The 22,552-nt window shown below is 41.1% G+C and overlaps 1 protein-coding gene across 10 annotated transcripts in view; it reads right to left on the reverse strand.

Annotated features, from left to right (window-relative positions):
- Positions 1 to 22,230, reverse strand: part of RPS6KA3 (ribosomal protein S6 kinase A3) — a 124,459-nt gene extending 102,229 nt beyond the window's left edge. For 4 of the 10 annotated variants that reach the window (XM_021080347.2, XM_085008741.1, XM_085008744.1 and 1 more), the window contains exon 1: positions 20,684 to 20,725. Coding sequence is in view for 1 of the 10 variants with exons in the window: in XM_021080343.2 (XP_020936002.1) it covers positions 20,232 to 20,300 (69 nt within the window). In the remaining 9 variants the exon portion in view is untranslated. Of the gene's footprint in view, positions 1 to 20,231; positions 20,553 to 20,683; positions 20,726 to 22,019 lie in introns of those variants that run through there. The other 6 variants (XM_085008746.1, XM_085008745.1, XM_085008742.1 and 3 more) reach the window with 3 other exon arrangements.
- Between the last annotated feature and the right edge of the window lie 322 nt (positions 22,231 to 22,552).

The raw sequence follows: 22,552 nt of genomic DNA on the forward strand, positions 1-22,552 counted from the left end.
TGCGGAAGTTCCCTGACCAGGGATGGAGCCTGAGTTACAGCAGCGACCTGAGCCACCACCGTGACAATGTGGGATCCTTAACCCACTGAGCCACAAGAGAACTCCTTATTATTCTTATTTTACTAGTAAAGTGTCAACTTATTAAGCTCCTCTATATACTCCCAATGCTATTTCTGCCTCCCTAACACCTTCGAACCTCACCTCAATAAGGAGCTGGCAGTATTTCCCAAACCTGTCTGATGATGATCAGAATCACCTAGGATTCCTGTTAAATAAAACACTATCTGGCCTTACCCCAAACCAAAACTGAATCACAAGTGCCAGGAGCCCCATGGTTGTATTTCATTTCTTTCTCTCTCTCTCTTTTTTTGGCTGCTCCGTGGCATATGGAATTTCTGGGCGAGGGATCAGATGCGACTTAAGCCACAGCTGCTGCAATGCCGGATCCTTAACCCACTGTGCCAGGCTGGGAATCAAACCTGCATCCCAGCGGTTCTAAGACACCACCAATCCCATTGCACCACAGTGGGAATTTCATTTTTCTTTTTGGGGGGTATTTCATTTTTTAACCAGGCACCCTGGATGAATTCTGTGATGAGCTAAGTCTAGGAAATCACAGTGTAGAGAAAGCATCACTGGCTTTGGAGACTGACATAACAAACTTCAGAACACGGCTTTGCCCTTTATTTATACGTGTGATTTTGAGCAAGTTACTTAACATGACTCTCAGCCTTCTAATCCGTAAGATTTGGATATTAGTTATGCCAGAGGTTGTAGTAAAGTTCAGTATGCCTGGACATGCTGGGTATTCAGTTAAGTGTTAGCTTCTCTCCTCCTGCTCATCTTGCCAGAGAAAGCAAAAAAACCAATACTTGAGAGTATTCTGACAAGTCCTTTACCTTAATGGATCCACTTTCATTTCTAGGGCTAAAAATATGAGTATTAGATAATTCTTTAATGTACTACTTGGTTTGGCTAATTTAGGCCTTAGGAAAAAGTCTAATGATTTCTTCTGGTTTCCAGAGGCTTAATGAAACCCTCCGATAAAAAACGGATTCACCACTATTCTGGGCTTCAAAGCCAAAGCTTTATTTACTGTGACTGTGGCAAAATTATCTGAACTTCTGCTTCCTCATTGGTAAAACAAGTGGTGGTTAAATGTTTTCTGAACTGAACCCAACATATGTTACTGATAACATAACTATTAACTAATAACCATTTAAAATAATTAAACCTACACATAGTCCTGCATTCTTATGAACAAAAAGACAGTAATAATAGCTTGCAAGTGAAACAAGACAGAATGGGACTTGCTCAAATAGACAATAAAAAAGAGCTTAACATGCAAGCAAAATTCTTGTTTGTGTAGTATCAACTGTATCTTAACACAAGATGCATTAGATAAGTTTGAAGTATAATTTACGTGGGGAAAAACAATCCAAACTACTCAAATATATAACTTTAAAATTACCATAGGTATAAATACAACCTGGCAGCAAGGCTTATTTCTGAAAAAAAAATGAGAAATATAGTTTATAATTACACCTCCACAGTGAATTCTAGCTACATATGTTTTATGCACACTTTCAATAAGAATAGCCTACTAAAAATTATTAGTATTAACCGACCATATAAGCTACAAAGTAATTAAAAGAAACCTAATGAAATTAGAGAAAAATTAAAATCTGGGAACATTCATTCAAGATAGAAGGAAAAGTTTTGCTCATTTTAAAAATATAAGCAAGAAAATAACAAATCTCAAATTCTATTGAAGGTATTTTAAAGAACCATAGCTTTTCTCTCAACTTAAATTATTCTTTAATGAAACTATTTTTTCATTTAGTTCCTGCCCTTTGCTTATGTTTATGTCCAGACATTTAATATTTTACTGCTATTGTGAATGAGATCTTTTTCTCCCATTATAATTTCTAACAAGGAAAGCTATTTAATGTTTAAATATACTCTGCTTAATACCACCGTATTAGACTATCATTTAACAAACCCTAGTAGTTTCTTTAGATTACCTAAGTACATGATTATATCATCTATGAATAGTTATCTTTTATTTTATTTTTTGTCTTTTCTAGGGCTGCACCTACAGCATACAGAGGTTTCCAGGCTAAGGGTCTAATCCGAGCTGTAGCCTCCGGCCTACACCACAGACACAACAACAGCAACTCAGGATCCAAGCCACGTCTGCGACCTACACCACAGCTCACGGCAACGCCGGATCCTTAACCCACTGAGCAAGGCCAGGGATCCAACCTGTAATCTCATGGTTCCTAGTGGAATTCGTTAACCACTGAGCCACAACAGGAACTCCCCATCTTTTATCTTTTTTTTGAACACTCTGTGACTTTCTTATCTAAATTCATTAGCAAACTCTTCTAGAATGTAAAATAGAGGTGAAAACATGAGGCACAAAAAATTTTTCTTTCTTTTTTGGCCGCCCTGTGGCATATGGAGTTCCTGGGCCAGAAATCAGATCCGAGCTGGAGACGCAACCTATGCCACAGCTACAGTAATGCCAGATCCTTAAGCTACTCTGCCACGCGGGGAATCAAACCTGTGTCCTGGTACTGCCAAGATGCCACCAATCCTGCTATACCACAGCAGGAACTCCATTGGGCAGTTTTAATGAGACTGCCCATAATATGTCTCTGTCAAGCATGATGCTGGCTACTGGCCTGAGACTCTTTTTTAATACTAAGGACATAGCCTTTTATTCCTACTTTACTATTTTTAATTGAGAATAGACACAATTTTATCTAATGCTTTCTTAATTTTTTCCCAAACTCTCAAGTTAGAAATGATAATATATTCACAGGAAGTTGCAAAAATAATACAGAGAGGTCCCATATACCCTTAACCCAGTGATTACGTCTTACACAACTTCCTGCCAAGACCATGAAATTTATACTGGTACAATGCCCAGACCTTATTCAGCTATCACTGGTTTTACAGGTTCTCGGGTGTGTGTGTGTGCTCATGTTACACATTTTATCACATGTATAGGTTCCTGAATCTACCACCATAGTAAAGATACTGACCAGTTCTTTACCACCAGGATCCTGAGTGTTGCCCCTTTATAAATGAATCCTCCACTCTTTCACCCTTTTTCCTAACTCTGGCAAACACTAATCTAGTCTTCACGTCTACAATTTTGTGATTTCAAGAATGTTATATAAATGGAATCATACAATATGTAACTTTTTCCCACGCAACAAGAATTCCCTTGAGACTCATCCAATTTGTTGAGTGTATCAATAATTCATTCCTTTTAGTTTAGTATTCCAGTATTCCATGGCATGAACATGCCGCAGCTTGTTTAACCATTTACCCATTGTAGGACATTCAGTGTCTAACTTTTGGATATTACAAACAAAGCTACTATGATCATTTGTGTACAGACTTCTGTGTGGACATACATTTTCATTTCTCTGGCATAAATGCTTAGGTGTGCAACTGCTGGGTTTATGTTTCATTTTTAAAGAAATTAGCCATACTTTTTAAAGAAAAAGCCAAACAGTATGGCTTTTCCTTTCCCATCAGCAATGTATGAGAGATCCAGTTTGGCCACATCCTCATCAACACTAGGTATTGTCATTATTTTTTGCCTATTCTAAAAGGCATGTAGAGATAGCTCACTATTGTTTTAATTTACATTTCTCTGATAGCCAACCATGCTGACATCTTTTCATATGCTTATCTGCAATCCATATATCCTCTTTGGTGAAAGGTCTGTTCATCTCTTTTATCCAATTTCTAATTGGACTATTTGCCTTTGTTACTGTTAAGTTTTGAGAATTCCTTACATATACTCCAGATACAAGCACTGTCTCAGATATAGGTGTGTAAATATTTTCACCCAATCTATATCTTGTCTTTTCATCCCCCAATAAAATCTTTTTTACAGAGCAAACATTTTAAATTTTGATAGAGTTCAATTTATTTTTTCTTTACGGATTATACTTTTGGGGTTTCGTCTGTGAGCCCTTCATTAAGATCAGAGTCCTGAAGATTTTTAAGTTGAGGTTCACTGTTTTACCTATGGATGTTCAACTGTTCCAAGTACCACTGTTGGAAAAAACTATCTATCCTTCCTCCATTGAATTGCTCTTGCAGCTTTGACAAAAATCAGTTGGCCATACCTATATGGGCCTATTTCTGGGTTCTCTATTCTGTTCCACTGATCTATATATTTGTCCCTTCAACACCACATTATTCTGATTACTGATAACTATACAGTAAGTCACAAAATTGGGTAAAGTGATTCCTTTCACTTTAACTTGTTGTAGGAATTTTAGTTCCTTTATCTTTGCACATAACTTTTAGAATAAGCTTGTTTTAAACCTATAGAAGAATTTGGGGAGAACTGACATCTTTACTATGTTGAGTCTTCTAATCTATGAACACAGTAGACCTCTCCATTTATTTAGACCTTTAATTTTTCAACATTTTCTTTTTAGTTTTCAGCATGCAAGTCCTATACATGTTTTATTAGATTTATACCTAAGTATTTTTTTTGAGTAATTACAAATGGTACTGTATTTTTCATTTTGGTTTCCACATATTCATTTCCTTACTCCTCTGGGCTGATCTTGTATCTTACAACTTTGCTGAACTCACTTATTCTAGTTTTAAGTAGATTCCTTGGGATTTTCATTGCAACTGTCACTTGCAAATGAAGACATTTTTATTTCTTCCTGTCCAATCTGTACGTCTTTTAATCATTGCCTTTTCTTGTCTATTACAATGTTAGGAACTTCTAGGACTACGCTGAATAGCAGTGGTGAGAGTGAACATCTTTGCTTTGTTCCCGACAAGGAGAAAGCATTTCACCGTTAAGTATGACATTAGCTGTAGGGTTTTTGTAAATGTTCTTTATCAAGTTGAGAAAATTCCCCCTTATTCTTAGTTTGCTAAGTTTTTATTATGAGTGAATGTTTGTTTTGCGTATTAATATGATTTTTCTTCAATTTTTTAACATGGTATATCAATTGATTTCTAAGTATTGAACCAGTTTTACACCCTTGGAATACAACCCACCTGGTCATAGAGTATAGTTCTTTCTATATGTTGTTGGATTGGTTTTGCTAATATTTTGCTCACAGTTCTGTGTCTATATTCTTAAGGGATATTGGTCTGTAGTTTTCTATTCCATACTGTCTTTAAATTTTGGTATCAGGTAATACTGGCCTCAAAAATGCATTGTATTGTGGCACAGTGGAAACGAATCCAACTAGGAACCATGAGGTTGCGGGTTCAACCACTGGCCTTGCTCAGTGGGTTAAGGATCCAGTGTTGCCATGAGCTGTGGTATAGGTCACAGACGTGGCTCGGATCTGGCATTGCTGTGGCTGTGGCATAGGCCAGGGGCTATAGCTCGGATTAGACCCCTAGCCTGGGAACCTCCATATGCTGTGAGTACAGCCCTAAAAAGGCAAAAAAAAAAAAAAAAGTGCATCGTGAAGTATTTCCTCTTTTATTTTCTGGAAGAGAATGTGTAGAATTCATGTTACTCTTGATCTTCCAGATCTTTTTATCATTTCCTTTCTGCTTGAAGAACGATCATGTAGTCATTCTTTCATGGTCTATTACAGACACATTCTCTTAGCTTCTCTTCACCTGAGACTGCTTTGATTGCACCTTCATGCTAGAGGGGTATTTCCACTGGTATAGAATTCTGGGTTGCTAGTTTTTCTTCAGCACTTAATCTATCATTTCCTTCTGTCTTCCATGGTTTCTATGTGGGACCTACTGTCGTTTCCCTATAGGTAGTACTTCTAACTGCTTTTAAGATTCTTTGTCCTGGAGTTCCCGTCGTGGCACAGTGGTTAACGAATCCAACTAGGAACCATGAGGTTGCGGGTTCGATCCCTGCCCTTGCTCAGTGGGTTAACGATCCGGCGTTGCCGTGAGCTGTGGTGTAGGCCGCAGACGCGGCTCAGATCCCGCAAGTTGCTGTGGCTCTGGCACAGGCTGGCGGCTACAGCTCCGATTAGACCCCTAGCCTGGGAACCTCCATATGCCTCGGGAGCGGCCCAAGAAATGGCAAACACACACACACACAAACATGGGCTCTAGGAAGGCGTGGGCCCTTATTGAAAAAAAGATTCTTTGTCCTTTAACCATGGTAAAATACATGCAAGATTAAATTTACCATCTTAACCATTTTTTGGTGTACAGTTCAGTATGTTAAGAATATCCATATTGTTGTGCAACCAATCTCCAGAATTTTTTCATCTTGCAAAACTGATACGCTATATCCATTAAACATCTTGTCATGTCCAAAGGTTTGATTTTGATGTGTCTAGTTATGGATTACTTTAGATTTATCTTGCTTGAGGTTCAGTCAGCTTCTTATATCTGTAGTTTATATCTTTTGCCAAATTGTGGAAATATCAGACAATTATTTTTTCAGGTTTACCTTTTTTCTTTGCTTCTGAGACTGTGATGACATGAATTAATACTATAATAATTAATAATCTTTTGTTAATGTTCCCCAGCTCCCTGAGGCACTCTTCAGATATTTTTCGGCTTTTTTTTTTTTTTTTTTTTTTTTTACTCTGCTGCTCATTTTGGGTAATTTCTATTGATCTTTTTTTTGGCCACTCCCACAGCATGTAGAAGTTCCCAGGCCACGGATCAAACCTGAACCACAGCAGTGAAAATGCCAAATCCTTAACCAGTGAACTCCCTATTGCTCTATCTTCAATTTTATTGACTCTTCCCAGTCATCTCCATTCTTCTACTGAACCCATGTAGTAATTTTATTTCAGTTATTGTATTTTTCAGTTCTAAAACTTCCACTTTGTTTTCTTTTTGAGATTAATTTTTCATTTGTTTTGAATGTCTTTGTGGTTGCTTACTGAAGTATTTTTATGATGGCTGTTTTAAAATCCTTGCCAGATAATTCCAATATCTGAAGCATCTCAGTGTTGGTATCTGTTGTCTCTTTTCTCATTGATGATGCAATTTTCCTAGTTCTTACTCTAAGTGAATTTCAACTGTATAAAGGACATTTTGGAGATTTTAAGACTCTGGATCCTATTTAATCTTTCCTAGCAGGCAGTCTACCAATTGAGGTGTAGTGTGAGAGCAGGCTGAGTGTGTATGTTCAGCTTCCTGCTGGGCTCCGCCAACACCACCCTGGCAAAAGTGGAGCAATGACTCACATTGCTTTTCTGCAGATGGGTGGGATGGAAGTTCAGCTTTACTCTTGTTCTCAGTGAAAGTGGGGCACCAACCTGCATCACCTCATTGCCTCTGAGTAGGGGTGTAAGCTCAGCTCCCTGACAGACCCCACTGACAACAGGAAGAGAGGAAGTGGAGGGTTGACTCACGCAGCTTCAAGGTAGAGTGGAAAGTTCAGCTGCCTGAAAGGTCCAGCTGACAGCGGGGAAGAGGACAGGGGGAAGTGGAGTGCCAAGCAGACCTGCCAACTACCACTCTGTGCCACCTTATAGATGCCACATGGGGCTAGAGGCTCAACTACTCACTCAGACCTACAACAAGGTGGGGGGGAGGAGTGTTGACCATGCCACCTCCAACCACCTTGTTTTGCCTTGTTAATGCTGGGTGAGGGTGAAGGCTCAGCACCTCACCGACACAGGGCAGAGGGAGGCTTGTGGGGACTAGCCCTGCCTCACACCACCTCATCCTGTCTCACTGCTCCCAGGTTGGGATGCTCCCAGATCAGCTGGCTGCTGGACCCTGCTGACATTACACTAGTGAGAACACCAACTCCTCCTGCAGGAAGTGGGACACAGGTGGTGGTAAGGGAAGATCAGGTCCTTGGAACTCCTGCCAAAACCATCCAGCAGGCAAAATCAAAGTGCTGTCCACTTTTGACAGACAGAGAAGGGGAGATCAGGGCCCCGATCTGCTCAGTGAACACTGCTGGGTGGAAGAATCCAAGTACTGCCATATGCTTCTTCGGAGTGTGAGTGAGTGTGTGTGTGGGGCAGGGGGGGGGAGGTGGTCTGTGGATGCTTGGCTACAGTAGGGTAGGTATTGCCCCACCCCCCAAAAAAAGGTTTACTGTTGTTAGCCTACCCTTTCCCCAATCATCTGGCTAAAGAGAATAGGCTTTTTCTTGGAGCTCTTTTTGTCCATGTCAGTTGGTGTTTCCAGGTCAGAGGCTTTTATGTGAACCTGTACAGGCTATATGGAAGACAATAAGAACACCCAGGGAACTCACTATTTGTGTCATTCCTTTAGTCCCAAAGTCATAGGCAGTGTGCCTTCTCATTTCCACCTTTCAGAGTGTTCCTGTGCTTGTTTATTGTGTGATGTCTTAGGTGTTTTAGTTGTAAAGGAAGACCTAGGAGGAAAAGGGCTCCTCCATCTTGGCAGAACCAGAAGTCTCCTCCAAGTGATTAATTTTTATGTTGAAAATAACATTTTCTGCATGTGTGTGTTATGCATATCAAAACTTTATTAGGTGTTCAGGGTAATGATATTTATTTTCCAGATTTCCACATTATAGTTTAAAATGCACTATGGCAAACTGCTACAACATCACAGATCATAATTTTCTCCCTAAAAATCTAATTACATCTGTTTGAATCATTCCTGGCTAATTTAGAATGCTTCGTGTTATTCAACTGCCTCTACCTCAGTAGTTTTAGACTCTAATAATCCACAGGAAAGAATTCTATTTCATTCATTATCACCTAGTACTATACAATACAAACAGAATAGCCAGGGGAAAAAGAACACTTTGAAACTCATTTTAAGCTTCTCTTTTTAATAATCCAAGGTAAATCCTACTTTTAACTTGCCTGTGATATTTCCTTCAGTAACCTCCCTTACTGCTATCAATAACCACTATGATAGTTATTCTTGAATTATACCGAGAGCCAGCAGGAAAAGAAGCAAACAGGGGTTGTGTTTTGCATTTTTACTTCTTTAAATGAAACATCTATATATCTCACTTAAAGAGATGGATACTTGAAAATTCATTTATTTGTTCACATGTAATTTCAAACATTCTAGACTTTATGTTTTGGTTGACCTTCAATTAATACCTGTACTCTTGCTTTAAATAAGAAACTAAAGAACAGTATAACAAGATTGAGGAGATTGCTAAGGAAAAATATCACTGCCTCGATATTTGCTTTCTTTCTACAATTTTTTCATAATTAATACTTTAACTCCTTGCTGCATTCCTCTACAAACTCCACTCTGGCTGGGAGAAGGGGTGGGTCCAGGTGATGAGGTACTCTAAGACACTTCCATAGAATGTAGGGCCCTATTCACCCAGTTGGAAAGCCACTGTTACAGAAAACGCTATTTACCATGTATAAAAATGAATAAAATCTTTTAAAAGTACAAACTGAAACTAAGTTTTCTGAGAACTGTCTATATAACATGACGTAAAGATCTTCTGTCTCAGCATTAGAGCCAAACTCCACTCAAGTCCCCAAATCAGTAACAAAATAAGCACAGGAATCAATTATGGATATAAGTAGACAATAAGCACATGTAAAGATCCTTCACATCTTTAGTCATTAGGAAAATGTAAATCAAAACCACAATGAGATACCACTTCACACACACACTAGTATGGTTATAATGAAAAAGACAGTAACAAGTGTTGATGAGGATGTGGAGAAACTGAAACCCTTATATACCGCTGGTGGGAATGTAAAATGGTGCAAACAATTTGGAAAACAGTTTTACAGTTCTTCAAAATGTTAAATATAGACTTACCATGTAACACAGCAATTCCATTCCTAGGCATATACTAAAGAGAGCTGAAAACATGTTCACATAAAAAACTTGTAGACAAATGTTCATAGCATTATTTATAATGGCCAAAAAATGAAAACAACGTAAACGCCCACCAACAGATGAATGGATAAACAAAACAAAACTGGTGTATCCTCACAACGGAATTTTACTCAACCAAAAAATGAAGCACTGGGACATGCTATAACACTGATGAGCCCTGAAAACACTATGATAAGTGAATGATGTCAGACACAAAGGCCACGTATCATGATTCCATTAATATGAAATGTCCAGAAAAGGCTAATCTATAGAGACAAAGTAGATTATTAGTAGCCAGGGGCTGGGTGAAGGAGGGAATGATTAGGGAGTAACTGCTAATGAGTATAGGATTTGAGGGACTATAAAGATGTTCTGGAACTAGACACAAGTGAGGGTTGCACAATTTTGGGACTATACTAAAGACCACTGAATTGTGTACTTTACAAGGCTGAATTTTGTGGTCTATAAATCATATCTCAATTTTTAAAAGATTAACTAGGGCTATTTAACCTAACAGTTTAAAAACCCAAAGGGGGGAAAAAAAGCCAGTAATGATTGTGTAACTTTTCTTTAAATTTCCTTTTCCTTTATGGCAGCAAGATAACTGGCAATTTTTTTAGGTTTAGCCAAATTCTGTTTTCTGGTACCTTGAGGGAAAGTCAAACAGATTTTTCTGAAAAGAAGATGTGAATATAAAAAGGTAATGATTTAATAAGCTGCAATTAAAAAACAGAGCACAGTTACTCAAGCACACACCTAGGGGCTTCTGTAAGAGGTGTTAAGTAACATCTGAGCAGCTCCCCTTTTCCAAATACAGTAGTTTCTGTTTCAAATGCTCACTTGTAAGACAGCTATTTGGAAATCTCAAAAATTTTCCCATATGATGTCACAAATGCTCTTTCTCAGGCTAGCTCACAAAAGCCTATTTAAGCCTGGGGGAAAAATATCAATTTTAGTTTTCTAAGTCAACCTATACATTCCCATAAAAACATCTACTCAATGTAAACCACCTGGAACCATTCTTCCTTAAGAGATGTCCTCTAGACTGTCCACTCACCTACATGCTGTTCTCAACCCAAGCAGGGCAGTCTAGAGGAAAATCAATGGAATTTGCAATTTGTGAGACTTGGCCTTTGAACCCTGCCTCCTCTACTTAATAGCTATGCAACCAAGAGCAAGTTACTTAACCTCTCTAGGCTTCAGTTTCCTAATCTGTAAATTGAGGCTAAGTATGTCTACCTCATCCAAGTTGATATACACAAAGCATCTAGTCAGAGAGGGCAGTCTGTAAATGCTAATCTCCAAGATATATCAATCTACTTTCCCAGTTTAATCAGCACAGTATAGTGAACATAATGCACCATTTTGGATAGCTAAATTTTCCCCATGCTTCGATGTTATCACTTGAATGAGAAATGTCACTGTAAACAGCAAAGGTGTAGAAAGTTCAGAACAGTTATTTGAGGAGCATGTACCACTTAGGGCTTCAGGGTAGAAGAGGGACAAGATAAAGCTGATTAAACATAATCTGCAAAAGCATATTAAATATATTCTTCATTTAGAAAAAGCTTTAGCCTAATAATTTCAAAATAAAAATAAGAGAAGGTAGAGGTGAAAAACACTAGTGTAGGAAAAACGGGTTCAATTTGTTTTAAGCCTACAATCTACAACTGTGTTGTTCAATGTGGTAGCCAATAGCCACAGGTGACTATTAAAATTTGAATTAAGTTAATTTAAAAATTCAGTTTTTCAGCCATACTGGACATGTTTCAAGTGCTCAATGAGCACATGTGATTAGTGGCTACTGAACAGTGCCCATCTAGAATTTTGTTTTTATTTTATTTTAGCTTTTTAGGGCTGCACTAGCAGCATATAGAGGTTCCTGGGCTAGGGGTCTAATCAGAGCTACAGCTGCTGGCCTATACCACAGCCACGGCAACGCCAGATTCGAGCCGTGTCTGCGACCTACACCACAGCTCATGACAACACAGGATCCTTAACCCCGCTGAGGGAGGCCAGGGATCAAACCTGCAAACTCATGATTCCTAGGAGGATTCCTTTCTACTGTGCCACAATGGGAACACTTGTTTTTATTTTAAAGTGATTACTTTATGTTGTTTTTGGGTAGACGCCTCTGCTTCTAAACATGAAGACATGAAATAACATTATGGGTAACTGATGATTTATTTATTTAATTTGTCTTTTTAGGGCCGCACCAATGGATTATGGAAGTTTCCAGGCTAGGGGTGGAATCGGAGCTGTAGCTGCCCGCCTACACTACAGCCCAGCAACACAAGATCTGAGCCAAGTCTGTGAACTACACTGTAGATCATGGCAACACTGGTTCCTTAATCCACTGAATGAGGCCAGGGATCAAACCCGTGTCCTCATGAATACTAGCTGGGTTCGCTACTGCTGAGCCACAAGACAAACTCCAACTGATGATTTCACAATAAGTTCTGCTAGATTTCTGGAGAGAAGATTTTTCCCAAAACACTATACCTGAGATGCACTTCAGTCTATTAATGTCAAAATGATCTTTTGTTTCAAGCTATCATTTGACATCTGCTTCTAACACATATCAAATGACTGAACCAAGTTTCCTATAACAAGCTTTGCAGGCCAAAGGATTAGAGACAAGTTCACAGAAATTTAGATGACCAGGTCAGATATGAAGATGAGATCATCATCATATGTAAGACTGTAAAAATAAACGAGGTGGATAAAACATAATTAGTTTTTAAGGTATGTAAGAAACCATACATACAGTATTAGTTAAGATGGGCAAATCTGATTTGTCATGCTACCACTATAATTCTACTTATACTAATAAAAGAATGGTACAAAGTATACAAGTGCTTTTGGATTTACGCATAAATGTACGATTATCTAAAATTCAGGAAACTAGCATTATTTCATGGAAAACAAAAACACAAAAATACTCTCCAAAAGACAATGTGGTGAGCTGACTCCAGGTGGGGCAGTAGGCTAGCTTTCAGTCTTGCAGCTATCTGATCTCTAGTTCATTCACATTACTTTCTAGCTGATACCTTCAAGAGGAGAGGGTAAATATTCAGAGTAGGTAATGCACATAATTGAACCACCCATTATGGTATGCTGAAGCATAAAATCACTGTTTGTTAGTAGGTAATATGCCCATTAAATACCCCTGAATCCAGAGCTATGTGTATATGATGGGCAGAGATTAAAAAAAAAAAGGGGGTGAGCAGGTCATTTTACATGATTTGGTAAGCTGTAAGTGTAAATTTTTTAAAAGATGAAGTAACAATGTTTCCAAATTAACAACAGCTGCATCAAAAATCATTAACCCCAGCTGTTTTCTAGTATCTACAAGTTTGAAGCAATTAATTAAAAAATAAGAATGGAAGAGGTAGACAGATTGACAACAGCACTAAGTAGCAAATAAAAGAGTTCCCCAAAACGACAGATATTAAACATAAGTTACAGAGCAAGTCAAGTTATAGTCGGGGCAATTAGATTGATATTAAGGTAGAATATGACCATTAATTTTCAGAAGATTGAATAAAAGTTTAAATTATTTTAAAATATTTAAATTATTGCATTTAAAATTTCAGTCACTATCAAAATGGAAAATTGTTTCACAAATTGAGAAAGACTTCAATTCAAAATGAAATAAAAACTCCTGACAGTTAAAGAAAAGGAAGCTTTGATACAGTCAATTAAACATAATAACTCATTTCCAGGCAATACTGGATCAGGTTACTGCAGTTATCAGATTTTCTAAAACTGTGCTCTGCACAGCACTTGTGTCCTTTGAGACTTCAATAGATGGTTCATGAAAAAGGGGTGCTGATATAGAGCCTCAAATGCTGTGAGCAATTTCTTTTTTGCAGATTCATCACATACATCATCATCTTAAAAGTTCTAAGTTATGCAATAGAGACATTGGTCAAATTTCATTTAAATTCACAACCCTCAAATTTATTTGATTTTATCATGCTCCTTCGCTTTTTTTTTTTTTCTAGAGGTGGGAGATGGATGTTGGAGCAGAGACACACTTTGAACATTTTCAGACTTCTCAACTGAAAACACCATACATACTATTGAAAGTTCCTTAAGTACCAATACCACATAACAGAATAAAATCCAAAGGATTGTATTTCTAGACAGGAAAACCCAGTTATTCAGGGCATATCTGAATAACCAACCAAAACAAATGTGTTTATAGTAACAAGGAGGGAGGTGTGCCATATTAATTTCTGTCCCTAAAAAATGAAATTAACAAAATTGATCCTAAAATATAAAAAGGTGTGATTTTCTTTTGGTACTTTTTAGAAAGTAAGTTAAAATTCCACCTATTGATGCTATATATTGATTTTATCCATTCAGAGACACACTTTCTTCAAGTGTTGACATATAGGGTAATACACCATATTTCATCCATTATAAGACACCACCATGTGTAAGATACACTATTCTCTTTTAAATCTCTAAGAAAAAAAAAAACCCACTACTAATTAAACAATGACATGCATGGATCCTGAGAAGGCTTCCAATTTGAGCAATGCTGAAATATGAACATACTTTGCTTTCTTCCTTCTTCCACTCATAGTGTTCAAAAATGTTTCCCCCCTTTAAAGACATCAAAGAGGAGAACAGTACAAAAAAAGAACAAGATTCAAGAGATTTCTGTTCACCTTACCATTACAGTTATATTCAAATATTATAAAGGCTCTGTCTGAACAGATCAAACAAACCATTTTTAATCATTCTGTTTGATTCCAAAAAAATTACTCCAGAAGAAAAACACAGAACTTCCTAAGACAGTTCTGTTTGAGAGATGATTCATTATAACTATTACTTATTAAACACTTGATATATGCTTAACATATATTATCATTTACTTCTCACCACAGCCCCATGAGGTAGATATTATTTTCATTCCTATTTTATGGATTAGGACATTGAAGCATAAACACATTAAATAACTTGCATAACAAGATATTAAGCGGCAGAGCCAGGGTTCAAACCCAGGTCTTCATGGCTTCAAAGCTTATGTTCATCAACACTTTATCATATATCCAAATTATCTCATAAAGTGGACTAGGTAAAATTGTAATAATTAATTGCTAGTAACTAAGGTATCTGTTTAAAGCAGCTCAGTGTATGAAATGAGCTTTTTTATATGGATATATTTTACCTTGTTTTACACAACATATATAGCATGTTTGTTTCATCAACTTGACACATTTTACTTAATTAAAATTTACAGTTATTTTGTCTTTGCTTCTGTGCTATTTGGTATTACTGAAATACAGAAGTATCTGAGATTTGCTGTTACAAATTAATGACACAGGAAATTTTATCAACTCTGAAAGAAGGAGCGGGCATCTAATGTCAAGTGTTAAAATGCAATTGCTTATTTTTTCCTTCTATTATGTGAACTCTGGAATGGGATGTGTAAAATATACATTTGCTCAATTCCATTCTGAAGCGTCAAAACTTTTATCCATCAAAACACATATACAACTGAGCACTATCACACTCATGCATTACCAAGAGATCAAGATGTCACTGTTGTACACTGTAATCTGAACCACTGGGTCTAAAGCATCCAGTCTGCACTGGACAAACTGGGCCACTTGATGTCACCCAACATTCCCAGCCTGGCAGGTCACATGTCCTTGAGCACGGAACTCTAGAGCAAATCTTGTGAATGATCACAACGGGATAAAATTTTTAGTGGATAAATTTTTAAAAAATCTTTAGAGCAACTTTTCTGAAACTCAGACATCTGATAAATGATCTGCTATATTTTTGATCATTCTATAATTTACTCAATGTCATGTCCTTGGTCAAGAGTGTACAACTCAATTATGCCACTCTTCTTACATAAAAATAGATACTCATTGTGATCTCCAGAAACATACTAATGAAAAGGCAAAGTCTGCTTATACTTGTTCCTTTAATTGGCTAAGTTTCTCTCTATATTTAAAATGTGAATGCAGCAAAGAAGTTTCACATTTTGGATCAACCCCATTAGTATAGGATCAAGCTGCCAAAATGAAGCAAACCCTCTTAAATTTTAGTTTAACAAGAACTGATATCCAATATTATAATCACTGAAAACAACAAAGTGTTTAATAATGTTTCACAGTTACTTGACAGTTGACATGTAACAATACCTGTCCTCTCCTCAGATCTTCACTTTGGGGAAAGAAAAAAACCTGAAAGGTGGTAAAAATGAAACAGGAAAAGGAAAAGAAACTTAATAAAACATTTTTTTTCAAAACCAAAGATCACACTTTAATAGAATGTTTCTCCCTACAAATGAAATATAAGAGATACTGGTATAGTGGAAATACTACAAAATCCAATATAATCTTTGACGTTAAAAATGGTTGCACACCCACTGAAAATGGTTTCCAAAACAAGGGTCTCATTTTTTTTTTTTTTTGGACATGCCCATGGCATGTGGAAGTTCCTGGGCCAGGGATCAAACCTGCATTGCAGTTGCTACCTGTGCCACAGCTTTGGTAACACTGGATCCTTAACCGGTTGCACACAAGGGAACTTCCAAGGGTCTCATTCTTTATAAATACTTATATAGTTAATATTTTTCAATGTCTTATGGGTAACTTGTTATTTAAAAGAATGAAAGTATCTTTTTTTTTTTTGGCTGTGCCCCATGGCATTCAGAAGTTCCACGGCCAAGGATCTAGCCTATGCCACAGCAGTGACCTGAACCACTGCAGTGACAATGCTGGATCCTTAACCCAGTGAGCCACTAGGGAACTCCGAGGTAGCTATTTTTACATAACACATTTCTATAAAGCAAAAATAAACCTCTTTAATTTTATTATTTTTGAAAATTGTTCATATTTAGAGTTACTATAATTTATCTTTACTGAAACTGAGAAAAAAGTGTCACTTTAGTTCAGGCTTATGATCCAGTAAACGTCCCTGACAGCAGTGGCAAGGAGTTTGTAGAAGAGAACAGCCACAATTCTTTGATATCAACCTCCTAAACAGTCAAATATTCAAAAACATACTAGCATCTTTAAACAACTAATTAAAGAGTTCTGAATTCACCTGGACTATTTACAAAGCTATTTTGTTTTTAATCCTGCACCAACCTTGGTTCTGCTTACATAGCACTTGCTTTATTATCCTAAATTTGCTTCTTTAAATACTTGGCATAGTTCTAGCCTATCATGTTCTGACCCATGTTTGAGTTCAACCACAAGGGTTTTTTTGTTTTGAACACCATGAGACCCATGTGAGGTCAAGAAGACATGTAAAGGAATGAAGAAACGGATGGTACTTTTGGTGAAGTACTCAGGTCTTTAAAGATTGTTCATATTTCAATGGAAGATTAAAATGCTAAGAACAGGTGTTCCCATTGTGGCTCAATGGTAACGAACCCAACTAGTATCCACGAGGACACAGGCTCAATCCCTGGCCTTGCTTGGTGGGTTAAGAATCCGGCGTTGCTGTGAGCTGTGGTATAGGAAAAAAAAAAGATCTAGGTCAAGAACCAACTATAAAAAAATTATAAAATGCTAAGAACAGAGATAAGATAGATAATTACCCTATTCCTGACCTTCATAATTAATTCAGCGGTAATGGGGGGGTGTCTATGCTATGTATGTGCCATGCACTGTATTAAGTGTTGAGGATATAAAGGGAAAAAAAAAGTCTCTGCTTTGAACAATTCAACCTACCAGGAAGAGACCAAAAAGGTAAATTTCTATAGAGATCAACCCTGAAATCTTATACTCTGAAGAGAAATATTCTGGTGTTTTTACTCAAATGACTATTTTAAAAATTATTTTATTCTAGTAAAATACAATTATTTCTGAGAACTTACTGGGGAAGAGATGGCATAAAAGTAAGCATAATATTAAGTTCAATATTACTTTTGAATGAAAATCAACCTTTTCCTTACCGACCTCAATATTTTGCAACATGAATCACAAGTAATTTACTTGAAACAGCTGAAAAACCAAAGGCAATAAAATATCTAATGGCAATATGTTAAAATCTAGTTTTAATAAAGCTAGGCAACACTGGCTCTGATTGATTGACATACCTTATACCAGAATCTCAAGACAATTACTTTAAAATGGCAAATTGTGGAAACCTATCTGCCATGTTCTGGAAACCATGACAGTAACTGAAATAACTATGCTTTAACAAATGAGACATCTCATAATACCATAACTGTTTCTGAAAAATACATGACCTCTAACTATTGGCTTATTTATTTATACTCTGCTTTTTCCATAAAAGATATGAAGCAGTTACTCGAATATAAAGCAAAGCACATGAATTATATTCACTTAGCTTTGAATCATGGCTCTGCCATTTACTATTTATAATCTTTGTGCCCTTAACTTCTGAGATCAGTTTCTTAATCTGTAACAATTGGGACCATAATCATACTCTGTTGGATCACTGGAAGGATAAAATGAAATAGCATGTACTACACTATCTGGCATGTAGTAGGTGCTAAATAAACATCAGCTCTGTGCCTTCCTAATCCAAATGTGTACTATATAGAAAAAGGATCAGGTGGAATTTTAACTGATTTTTAAACACACTGATGTGTGCCAAGCAGAAATGTGGACTGATTATGAGTTGCAAATGTTAAAGTTTGCATCTAAAATTCAGGCTCAAAGCAAATTCAATTTCTTTCCACAAGGTCGGCACTTAGAGACATTTTATTAACATTTAAGCTATATTATTTAATGCAAAATGTTTTCTGAAGAAAAAAACGAATGAAATGAGCCTCAGACACCCTATTTTTCATGCTATCCATTCAAAAGCTGATTAAACATTCTAAATTTGATTTTCTTATTAAAAATTTTACAGTATCGGTCTGGCTAACAATTTTAAATGAAATTCTCGTAATTCTGCCAGACTTTAAAGCATAATTTCCTTTACGAAATTTTTGGCTTAACATTTATCAATGTCTTTTCTACTGAAGAGCAGTGTTTCATTTAGGTTTTAAAAATGTGATCCAAGTCTCAAAATACTAAGCACCAACCATAAGCCACTATTACAACTCTGCCTGCGGTATGGAGAGCAAGTAAACATTTTACACAGCAGCGGAGGTGACTAGGAAAAAAGTGAAAAGTGATTTGAACTGATCCCTGTCCCCCTCCCCCTCCTTTATACCCGAGAACGCAAGCGTCCCGCATCTCAGATCAAACTGAGCCTGGGTCTTACTGACGTAACCAGTAACCCTATCCACCTCTCACACTGCGGAGGCCGGCAGGGCAGCGGCTGCCGCCAAGTACACCACTCATCAGAGCCTGCCCCATTCCACCCCCGCGCTTCAGTCATGCTTTCCAGAAATGGGGTCACTCACTCAGTAACTATTACACACACGCAGCCTACCATCCTGTAATCCCCCAAAGTCCGCTGTGGGGATATAAGACAGCAAAAAGTCAAGAAGGAAGAATCACAGACGCGCCACCATCAGGAATTGATTTTCCACTCCGGAGAGGAGCGCTGATGCCCTGGAATGGGTCTTGCCCGGATTATTTTCACAGACCCGAGTTGGTTCTGGGACAGGGGTGGCTGCGAAGAGCCGGGGAAATGCTGGTGTGCCCTGTTTAGGTACACAGTTTGGGTTTGGGTCACTTGGGTGGGTGTCTCGGGGACGGTCATCAGATTCCGGGCGAGGAAAACCAGAAAGCCCTTTACCGCGGCTGCCGATCTCCTTGAAAATCACCCTCTCACCTCTACGGACAGGAAACTCATGTTAAACTCGCAGGGACGGGGTCCTCGAGCTCAGCGACCTCAGAAACGGGGCGGTGTGTGTGTGTGTGTGTGTGTGTGTGTGTCTGTGTTCAGGACCCCAGGCTTCCACTTTCTCCTTTGCAGCAGCAGAAACCGCTGCTGCAGTTGCGGGGGGGGGGGGGGAGGCAAAAAGTCTTGGTTGTCCTGCACCCCTTCCCCGAAACCCCCAAAGGTCGCCACCCCTGTCCCGGGGCGTGCCTGCCCCAGCGTGCACGGCTCCCCAGGACAACCCCCGCCCCCCGCCGGACTCCAGAGTCCCCGCTCCCCAGCGAACCCAATCCACACCCCTCCCGCATTTCCCAAAGTCACCAGGGTCCAGGGAAGCCCCCGACCAGGCAGGGCCGAACTTCGTAACTCCTCGCCAGCCCCCGCTCCGCCTCCCGCTTCCCCCACGCAAAGTTGATGAAAATCGGCTGCTCGCAAAGCCCCGGCGCCCACTCCCAACCCCACGCGCCACCACACCACAGCCCCCAGAGCGAGGGAGGGGAGAGGAGGGTGCGGGTGGAGGAACAGAAGGGCAAAGACACCAACCCCAACTACCCAAACCGGAACCCCGGACCGAGGGGAGACGCGAAGGGGCCGAGTGGCCGGCTCCGGGTAGGGAGCGAACAGGCAGGGGCGCGGGGAGGGGGGCGCGCCGGCCCCGGCCGCCCGACTGCACTCACCTCAGCGCTGTCGGACGGGCTCTCCACAGCCATCTTCTGCCACGGGTCCGCCAGCTGCGCCAGCGGCATCTTCCCCCCCGGCCCGCCGCCTTCACCGCCTCCTCCCTCCCCGCCCGCCCCGCGGCCGGCCCCGCTCCGTCGCCGCCCGAGCCCCACGGCAGTAGCGCCGGCGGCAGCTGCAGCAGCAGCGGCGGCGGCTGCTGGGTAGAGGGCTCGGCGCAGACACCGACCCTCGAACGCCGCGCGCCCGGCTGGAGACGCCCGCGCGCCGAGCGAGAGCCTCGCGCCGCTGCCGGGCACCGGGTCTCGCCCCTTTCTTCCTCTCCTCCTTCCGCCGCCGGGACTACAGCTCCGCCCCCCCCCCCCCGCCGGTTCCCGCGCCCGCTCCCAGCAGAACAGCAGCCCCCGCGCGCTCCCCCACTTCCGCTCACAACATGGCGCCTAAGCGATACCTGTCTCTCAGAGCGAGGCTCGGGCGCCGCCGCCACCGCCGCGCGCACCCGGGGGCGGGGCCTGGGAAGACACGCCCCCGGCCGCGGCACTCCACTTCTCCCTCCTTCCTCGCCCCAGCTTCAGCTTTTGGGCCTCGCCTACTTTCGGAAAGGCTGAGCCGTAGAGATCTGGGGGCGTCGGCGGGAGGTGGGGGGAAAAGAGGCGAAAGGGAGGAGGTGCGAAAGGCTCGGAGTTTCTAAGCGCCCTGCGTCCTAGCAGATCGAAGGCTCCTCGGGGATGTAGAGAACAGTGGTCCCCGCCCAACTAGGGAGGAGATGGGCGAGGCGCAAGGACTCGGGGAGGGGGCACGGGGTTGTCTTTTCGTCCTGATTATTCCGTGGGTGCATGTGGGCGCGCCAAGGCTATGGACGTATGCCGTAAAGACCCAGAACCCGCCCTCTCCAGGGTCATTCGATGGGCATTCACCTGCCCCTTCACCATCCCGCCCCCCCTCCCCCAGGACTGGGAGACTGAAGGCATCGTGCCCTGGTAGTCGCCTGAGGGTTCGGCTCTCCCTTTGATTCAAGGCTCTCCAAGTTGACGCTCTTGTGTTATATTTTTAATATTTGGAGTTAGTTGGTCTTGCATGAGTCGACACCTCCCCCTCCAAGGCCGCAGAACCCTCGGGCTTCAGGCTCTACCCTCGAAGCGCACCCCCACCCCCGTTCCCCGTTGCTTAAATCTTCATGAAGGAGAAAACAAGGAGGTTCTTTAAGGCTGCCCCTCTCGGCAGAGGTCGGGGAATTATTTTAAAATATCTTGTTGGCAGGAGCCCGGGGTTCCTGCTCTTCTGTTGACTTTAAATAAAAGATTAGATTAAAAATCAGGTTGGCGGTGGGTGGAGGAGGGGAGAGAGGGAGGGGTTCTAACTCCTCCTGCCCGAGATAGGGAAGCCCCAGGTTAAGGAAACCCAAGCCCCAGACGGCGACGGAGCGCAGGAGGACAGGGAGAGCTCAAGGGAAGAGGCCTGGGCGACTGGAGTGGCTCGGGCGGGAGGGGAGGTTCGACCCCTTGTTTCCCGCGCCAGGTGCCGTGGCGAGCTCAGTGCGCCAGGGGAGAAATGTACAAAAGTCGCCGGGCTGAGTGGAAAGCTACTGCAGCCATTGGCTAACCGCCTTACAAGGAGACGGAAAAAAAGTAAAGGGAAACCTCCAGGCCGGCCAATGCCTCCATCCCCTCAGGCCTCGGCCCAGGCGTCCCGAGCCTCCCACGCCCCGCGACCACAGCGCGTCCCCCGCTGCGCTCCCGGTGCACGCCTTTTAACAGCTTTCTTTCATCCTCCCAGGACCCACACACCTGGAGAGCCCTCGCCTTCCTCCCTAACGCAGGTGTGAGGACGAGATTAGAGCTCCACACCTAGCCGGCCAGTCTGCGCGGGCGGAGCAAGGTTTCCCGCTGGCCAGAGAGAGCCAGGTGTTAGGCTCTTTCTCCTGCCTTTGCGGGCACGCCCCTGGGCACAGGCTCGGGAGGCCCGGGAGCCTCGTGGCCACCTGAAGAGGCTTCATCTGTTCAGGCGGCCCGAGGAGGCGGCCGGAAATACTCGCTGCGCGCCCTCTCCCGCAGCCTTGGACTCAGGGGGACAGCTCAGGGTTGAGCAACATCTGGGCAGGCTCAGCGTGGTCTGTGGGGTGGGGGTGGGGAGGACTGAGCTCGTGATTCTGTCACCTCCCCCAACATGCTGATTCAAGTGCTGCAAATCCAATCTGGACCCAAAACTCAGCTAATTTGGCAGCCACCGTCTTTGTAATTCTTGACGGTGAAACCAGCTTGCCAAAGTTGGAAAAGATAGGGAGTTGTGTATTGTTTTGCATTTATGTACAAAGTGCCTC

Source organism: Sus scrofa, chromosome X (assembly GCF_054392235.1).
Source record: "Sus scrofa isolate SSC_HxYL_T2T_F1_AM1 chromosome X, Sscrofa_HxYL_maternal_Yorkshire_Landrace_v2.0, whole genome shotgun sequence".
In the NCBI taxonomy this organism is placed as follows: domain Eukaryota; kingdom Metazoa; phylum Chordata; class Mammalia; order Artiodactyla; family Suidae; genus Sus; species Sus scrofa.